The sequence below is a fragment of the Cylas formicarius genome, unplaced genomic scaffold (assembly GCF_029955315.1).
Source record: "Cylas formicarius isolate icCylForm1 unplaced genomic scaffold, icCylForm1.1 PGA_scaffold_9__14_contigs__length_23061073, whole genome shotgun sequence".
NCBI lineage: Eukaryota > Metazoa > Arthropoda > Insecta > Coleoptera > Brentidae > Cylas > Cylas formicarius.
In genome coordinates, this window is record NW_026844365.1 from 18,592,781 (window position 1) to 18,601,682 (window position 8,902).

Genomic DNA, 8,902 nt, shown 5'->3' on the forward strand with positions numbered 1-8,902 from the left:
TAGTTTTGAACCTAACACTTTTATCACATGTTTTAGCCGCTTCTCTGATATTTTGGGAAGTTAATATAACTGACTAAATGTTTAGTGCACTGCGATGATCATGGTTTATGTATATGACCTTTTAAGACTTTAAATAGTTGTCTCCTGCATACACTAATATTCCTTAAAATAGGCTCACTGCCAGTACTTGCAAATAAATGCAGATATATTAAAAAGGGATGACTTGACATAGCTAGATATTATTTGATTTCCTATCCAGAAATAGAAAGAGAACAATAACATAAACTCGAAAAAAAGGTGGTACTCAGCGGAACTTTCTTTTAATTCTAACTAAAAATGACGTATTTACAAAATTTTTAAGAAAATAAATAAACCTTTTGCAAAGAAACTTCCACACGCTACTGTAATACTTTTTATAAAACTTCTGAAATCCTCCTGCGTCGGTTTTTGTTGATTCGTACTAGCTAACGTTTCCGCAATCATCCTGTTGGCTTTTTCAGAGCTTGACTGAAACTGGCTCGCATTTTACTTTGTACCTGAGACAAGTATAGACCTGAGTTGCAGTTAAGTTTGTTAGGTTGGTTATAAATTTCTATAGACTCTCGGATTTTTAGTTGGTAGAAGCATGGACTAAATTACAAGAATTTTAGTTTAATCGAATGTTCTTTGAGCCTTGATTGTTGATTATTATTCGTCCGGTCTCCCCATTCTATTCTTTGCCGCATATGCATGGAATGCTGTAAACTCCTGGCATCTCAAATGGAATTTTGTCTTTGACGGATCGAAGATATTGAGAGGTTTTTGGATAAATGGTAAATTGAGTTTGGATTTTATATTTCTTAAGAACTTTTGGTATGTGTTCAGTAATGTTATGATGTTTTGTGATGGAACGCATTGTATGTCGAATGTGGAAATTATTACATTACATCTGCTCTCCTCTTATTTTGTCAAACCAAAACGCAGAGGCAGCCAATGAACTTTATTTCAATTCTCCATTGTCTATTGTTTGGAGTGATGAAGCGAGAATTGACTGTTCCAACTGTTGACAGTTGTACGAGACATGTCTACTTGCAAAGAGCCCTAGACATAGACATAAATCTTAGGCAATATAAACGGATATAACTTTACTGATTGTATCGTTTAGTGCTTAGCTTGGATCAAAAAAATATAGTTTTGTCGCTCTAAAAACTCATTTTGCCGTATGTGCGCCCCAAAGCTTTGCCTAAAAAAATGCTCACTCGGTTGCTCGTTTGACATTATTCGCCGTCCTTTTTAAAAAATCTCGATATTTACGATGCTGTGCAAAATTTACTTAACATCTGTTTGGATCGTTTTTTACGCTGCTTATTGTATTTTTTTGATTTATGGCGGGAAACGGAAACCGACCGAACCTACCAAAAAGCGGGGTACATATTTCTAGTTTGTGGCAGTTAGTCGCCTCGCCTCGAGACACTTTCGGGGTTTCTTTAAAAAGGGTGGATTTAAATACGCCTCTCAGCACGCGAGAGGCTTCGCGTCTGTTGTTTGGTGACGCGGATAATCCCAGGCATAATATATGTATTTTTATGTGTTTTGCGGAAGGTTTTCCGTGTCGTTCTAATGCCATCAAATACTTCAAATATTATAAATTACGTATGGAACTTTTTATGGTCTAACCAATAATAAATGTAGATTATGGGTAGCAGGAAATTAATTATAAAGAAATGCTGTACAGAATGGTCGTAGTTAGAGTGTCTTAACAGAAAAAAAACTATTTCTTAACTAGATATAGCAAAATCGACTTACATGTCAAAGTATCGATTTTTGAGAAACATTTAACGGTTAAACGGTTAAAAATTGCCCATAATTGCTATATTTAAGAACATTTTTCGATTTTTATTATAAAAAAGACCTATAAGAATATAAAATAAAAATCATGACACTTGCACATTTTTCAATCTCTTATGGATGATGGAGAAAAACCCTGTACAGGGTGGTTGTAATTGAAGTGTCTTAATAGCAAAAACAAATTTCTGAAGTAGATAGAGGTTAGAAAGAAACATTTAATGGTTGACACTGCATGGCGATATTTTCACTATCAGATATAGTACTTTTTTCAATTTTTGGGCCCTTTTGAAAATTGACCATAACTTTTTTATTTCTGGAAATTTTAAATTCGGATAAGAACATTATTAGGGCATTTTTTAAGGTAAATGCAGTGGCGTACTCAAACTTCAGTTCTCCGATTTCTGATAAATGAATAAAAAAAAAAGTTTTATATTGTCTATACGGTCTTTCAAAAATGCCGTGTCGAGCCCTTTTTATCCATATAGGTTTCTTGCTATCTATGATGGATAAGATCCCACAAATCTACTTCGGAAAATTCCTACCAATACATTAATTCCAGCAACCATGCCCATTTTGATACACTGTAGCATGAGGATTTGCTGTGGATCAGTTACAACCGTCAATTCTCGCTTCATCACTCCAAATAATATACAATGGATAATTGAAATAAAGTTCATTGGCTGCCTTTCCGTTTCGGTTTGACAAAATAAGAGGAGAGCAGTTGTAATGTAATAATTTCCACATTCGATATACAAATCCTCCAATATCCTCCTTCCATATCTTCATAACATTAATGAACACATACCAAAAGTTCTTAAGAAATCAGTACTTGCCGAACACACTCACCAAACCGGACAAAAAAATTTATTCAATAAAACTAAAATTCTTGCATGTAATCAATTCTTCTACCAACGAAAAATCCGCAAATCTATATATATATATATATATATATATATATATATATATATATATATATATATATATATATATATATATATATATATATATATATATATATATATATATATATATAAGCAAATAATCTTACCCGCGACTCAGATTTTTAACTTTCATCAATAAGGGAATAAGTCTTCCTCCTTTAGCTCCGCGTTCATCAAACAAATACAGAGTAGAATACGCGCCAGTTTCAGTAAAGCTCTCAAGAAGCCATCAGGATGACTGGCGAAACACCAGCAAGTTTCTATTCATCACAACAACCTACCCAAGAGGAATCCAGAAGTTTTATGAATAGTATTACAGAAGCCTGTGGAAGTTTCTTTGACAAGTCTTATTTCCTTACTTCTCACTCATCTGAAAACAACTGGAAGTTCAGTAAGTATTATCAAAAATTCTACAGAAAGCAATGGAACTTCAATTTTTTGAAATTTTGTCAATGAAAATAAAATATTACCGGAAAATCAGTTAAGATTTCGACCAGGATTTAGTTGTAAGAGTGCCCTTGCTGATGTAACAGATCGTGGTCGCTGATATGGTTGATCATGAGATTTTAGTCCCAAAATTAACATTTATTAGGCTGAATGATAGTGCTCAGCGCTTGCTGAAATCATTGTGGTCTGATCTAATTCAACAAGTGCTTATTAATGAACCGAGTTTCAATAGTATCGACATTAAAACCGACGCACCTCAAGGTAGTACACTTGTCAATTCCATCCATCATTTAAACGTTTTAAAGTATCATATATATACCGATGACACTAATTTGTATACATCTTTTAGTGACAGTCACCATCAATGAATCAATAAGCGTATTAATTTCAATATTACCAACATTTACAATTGTGCCAACTCATTGCAACAACAAAAATTATGACGTTTGACGTAAAAATAGAAAATCTGTCAAAATCTGTCAATCCCGTCAGTATTGAATTTAATCACTCTAGCTTTGACAATTTTGGAGAAAATTAAATGTTCTCGTACTTTTTACTAACCCGGCATATTAACCTAATTTAGCTATCTGATTGTATGCTGCAAATGTTCAGGCTTAAGCAGTATCTGCAAAATTCCCGGATAGCTGACTTTCATGTATGCCTTTGTGTTTACATTGTTGAAGTGAAGAGTGATGATTTTTTAGTTAAAACCTATACTGGCGAGCAAAAAATTTAGGTCGCTCAAAAAATTACACTGAATCGTCGATCTAGTAGCTGGTAAATTATCTATCCTACTCTATATGATTAACTGAATTGAACATTTCATCAGAAAATCTTATGTTGGTTTTCATGATTTTGCCTTAAAACACGAAAAGTCCATGATAAACAAAACCCAATTAATTTTTATTTATTAACATTAATTAAAAGTACGGATTGCGTTCTGCTCAACGTTGTTCCATTTCTGCATTAGCAACTCTCTCTACGTCGTCATATCTCATCCCATATATTTCCGATGGGATTCATGTATGGACTGAGTGCTGACCAATCAAATCGCCTAATTCCCACCTTATCCATATATTGACTGACAATCAAAAATCAAACATGCCATCTTCGTCCATGCACATGATCATCTGTAATGCACCTGTGAGCTGTCACAGAGCCACTCTTTATAAAGTGGGAGGCAAAAACGGGATTCATCGGAAAATAGAATCTTGCTCCTTTCTCATTATCTTTCTCATCACGAAACCTTTCTAACCTCTTGAAGCTGTTCTATTTCACAAATTTGCTGACACCAAAAATCGATCATCCTTTTCGTTGGTTCGTTGGATCCTCTTAAGATCCGATTCGGGGCTTCTAGTGATCAAGCCAGTCTCCTGGTAGCGTTGGTACACAGCACACAGACTGCTAATAACAATTCTTGCAGCTTCCCGTTTTCCTCGATCATCTTGTATCAATGCTACAATAGGGAACTTGCTCAAAAAATAAAATCATCAAAAAAAAAATTGTAAGCTATTATTAAAAGGAAGTTCCCCTAGAAAAATTTCAAGTACAATTAAATTTACTTTATAAATAAAAGTTTTAAATTTGAATCATTTCGAGAAAGTTTTGGTGGTTCTATTAAATACTGAGAATGGTTGATGTGGGTTCTATAAAAGGACAATCAGAAAATTTACTCAAACTTGATATATACATTAAAAATGGCGAGGATTTTTCTCAAGCTGATGTTCATGGTGTGAAAGCTAGAAAGTAAGTATGAATAGTAATGTACCGCCATTTTTAAGGTGAGTTTATAAATACATCTAAGTAACATCTAATTTAATTTACAAAGTTCGATAATTGAAATTTAACGGTTGGGTTTATACAAAAATTTAATTAAATTTTAAAGTTGACCAACTTTTAACTTTATTTTTTGTTTTTATTTAATTTTTTTTTTAACGAAATTGCCTTCAGTACCGACACTGGTTTCTGATAATTTTATGGCAGAACATTAAGCTGATGTTACAAGTTTTCTATTTGTCCCTTTAGCAGTTGCTGCTCATGAAGAAACTAAAAATTTTCTTGTTCTGGCTGGCAATTAAAAATGTGCGGAACTCTATGAGGTTTAATTATTGTTTTACCATATCCATATCCATATCGTCCTCAATCTGGTACAAAAAACAAGATACATAACTTAATATTTATTAAGTATAAATAATGATTACCTAACTAATACTTTTACTAGTTACCTACAGCTAAATAAAATTAGTATCTGGATATTTCCTATATTTATTTATTGTAGGTTTTACTGGTTACTAACCCTACTTATTTATATTTAGGTATTTAAACGTACATTACATGTTTTTGGTCTTCTTGAATAATCCCATATATCTGTTCTGCATCCTTTTAGCCGTTTTATTCGCCGCTTTTTATATTCCGGTACCCGAATGAGCATTTTATTTGGATTTTTCACGGTTAAACTCGTACAAATAGGAACGATACAGTATTTATAACTAGTAATTTACAGAACAAATACAAGAAATCAATGAGAAATGCTTGAAATGGGTGTTATATTTTCCCGCGGTGTGGCGTCACATTGGCTACCGCGCATTGTGTTTTAATTATTTATTGTGAAATAGTGTGCGATTTAAGGGTTCAAATTTGGTATAACGTGTTTTCACATGTAAACACACATTTTAGTAAAATAAGAAAAACATGGACAAATTCTCTATTATAGCCAGAATAAAAGGATCTAAAATCAGTATGTTCAATTAAATACACCCCAGATCTACAATACACCAAACAATCAAAGGCTTTGTGGAGATAAGAACGCTATTTCATAAAAAGTTGAAACTACGCTGACAATAACCGACAGATAACAAATATCTTGATTCGCATTGGTTGGAAAGCAATGAAGTTGCTGCCTATTAGAGTGACCTTAATTTTCTCGTCACCAGCGTATTTCTTCTAGTGTCTTGCAGATTTTGGTTTGGTAGTGACCGACATATCGTCATACTCAACAACCACTTTACATATTCTTTTTCTCATTGCAGGAGGGGGTGATTCTACCCATGATGGATTTGAAAAAATCTCCCGTCCCCTACGACGTAGACACTTAGCGTCAGCTGACTTCCGGAGGGTACACCACCTTCACCTGCGCCTCCACTTCGATTAGAGACTGTTGTGGAGGTCCATCGCACTCCAGAACCCAGCGATCGGTGGGTGTGTCGGAACCCGGGCCCCCTGACTTAGGCCTAAACCACGTGCACCGCGGTCGTTACGGCACCGTACGACGTTCCACGTCCATCGGACGTGCTAGGTATAGGTCCGAAATAGGCTTAGGATATTTCACAGGTGACGTGTGCCCGACGGACTTGAAAGAAGCCACGGCGCAGCTTCAGGCCGCGTCCGCGCAGCTGCCGTGCGACGTGGTAGTTTCGGGTCATGCGCGGCAAGAACTGCCCGATAAAATTTTGTGGAAGTTCGATTGTGATGCGAGCGATAATGATCCCGACGTAGTGACGAGAGGGGGCAGTGCGACGGATTCGCTCGTGGTGCGGACTACGACTTTGTGATATTTCGACTACGCGATTCGGTTAAACATGTCTTAAGGACCGGTAGACTGTTTCCAGGCGATATTTCAAAGATCTGACGCTGGCGGCGGACGTTATTTGGGGCATGCGCAGTAGTCGCTTTAATTCTTCTGGGATTCCCGTCTATTGAACTGTCATAAGCCGCCCTCTAAAAGCCGGTAAACGACTAGTAACAAACTGCCGCCCAATCTAGATATTTTGTATATTTCTAGAAGCTTCTATAACCAATTTTCTCAATCCTATGGTCAACGGCTGCGTTCACGTCAAAATAATAAAGCTCTATATTTTCGAATTCTTATTTTTTTACTTTAATATTTACCACGTTTAATATTACCACATGCCATTAGTTCCAATTTAAATCTACTAAAGAATCTGTCTCAGCAACACGCGCTATTTGGTAAGAAAACAAATAGACATTTCTTAATGTCAAATTTGGGAATCAGTATTGCCGGCCATATTTTGACATTTAGTGAGACGGCACTGAGTGTTGGTGTTCAATTAAGTCTTTTTCGAACATAGTACTCTCTCACTTTAATTATGCAAGCGTTGTCTTTCTCTACGGCAGTCGGGGCAATATCGCATTTAAAAGGAGGAGAATAGTGGCTGATATTTAGCCCGAGAAAATCCGATCATATAACATAAAATTATAGAACTTCAATGGTTGAACATGTTTTATTGAAGGACTTGCAATTTGGTTTTTCGGCACATGGTTTACTTTAGAAGGTCTTAAAAGTAAATTCTAGCTGAACTCTGATATGCATAACAGAGATACTAGAAATAAATTAAAATTTTAGTACTGGAAATTGAACTGAGGTGGCTTTTACTTGATGAAAATGCTGATGTCAAATGTGATAAAAACACCGTGTTGTCGAAACAATTGTCATGTAAAAATATATAATTTCTAGAAAATCTGAACTTTTAGTTCTTATTTATTTTGATTTTAGTACCGGAGCACAGAACAGCAGCACATAGGACATCAACAGCAACATATAGTGTAATTTGCCATGGAAGACATGTTTATTTATTTCATTGGAATCGACAGACTTTGCAGTCCAATAGCAGACTGCAAATACAAATCTTATCTACATTAACCGCACGTTATCACTAAAAAAGAAAAAAATGAAACTAAGTTCCTGGCTTTAGGTATTAAATGCTATTTTTTCAAGTGGTTTTGGAATAAATTGATAACAGTATAATTTAAATAAATGTCCATTTCGTTTTTTAGACTGTTGGCTGAGTTACACATTTGGAATAGTGGAGAGTTAGCAGCATTATTAGTACGGGACCTACTTAAATAAAAACACTACTCTCCTTGGTGAAATACAGTTGAAACTTAGAAGATAAGAAGAATCAATTTCATAATGAACTACTCTAAAAAAGTCTTAATTCAAATGTTTCATAACGAAATTCTTGAAGTAAAGTTTGATTGGTATGTCAAATATGCATATTCCGTGTCTTTTATATTAAAACAGTTAGATCCGTTTCGGAGAATAAAACACTACATTCCATGTGCCCTTTTAGTTGTGTTACTCCTAGACCTTTAATTCCTATTCTGTTGTTAATATTAAAAGTAGGTTTAAAATATTTTTTGTACATTAAAGGATGTTTTGTTTTCATTGGCCACACTCAGAATTCTGAAGAACATTTGGTAGATCATTTTTTTTTATTATTAATTTATTATGTTCGACGTTTATGCAGCCATAGTGGATTTCGTAGATAGCTAAAATTTTGTCCATAGTTTCATGTAGTATACAGGTTGGGGATAAGCGTTGGAATAGAGAAGAACATGTATAACGTTGTCTTCATTAGACTTAAGTTTCACTTCATTGGTTGCAAATCAGCAGATATTTGTCCCTTGTCCATAAAAAATAAACAAATTCATCAAGACTTGATTCGAGTAATTATTTCCCTCAATTATATAAGCTTTACAGATACACCAACTAACTGCTAAATTATCTAAATGATCAATCAAATTGATTGAAAATTTCATGGCAACCTAGCAATATTATTTCGGAAGCTTGAATATTAAGTTATAAGAACAAAATATATATCATATATCATGTGAGCGTCTTTGCAGAATAGTTGACATAATATAGAATGTCCGTTTGAAAAAAAATT

At 34.5% G+C, this 8,902-nt stretch overlaps 1 protein-coding gene across 1 annotated transcript in view; it reads left to right on the top strand.

The window, feature by feature from the left end:
• LOC132707105 (glutamate receptor ionotropic, kainate 2) overlaps positions 1-6,350 on the top strand; it is a 665,601-nt gene extending 659,251 nt beyond the window's left edge. The window contains exon 15 of the mRNA XM_060678792.1: positions 6,245-6,350. Coding sequence (XP_060534775.1) covers positions 6,245-6,310 — 66 coding nt within the window. The 3' untranslated portion in view covers positions 6,311-6,350. The remainder of the gene's footprint in view (positions 1-6,244) is intronic.
• Positions 6,351-8,902: the final 2,552 nt, after the last annotated feature.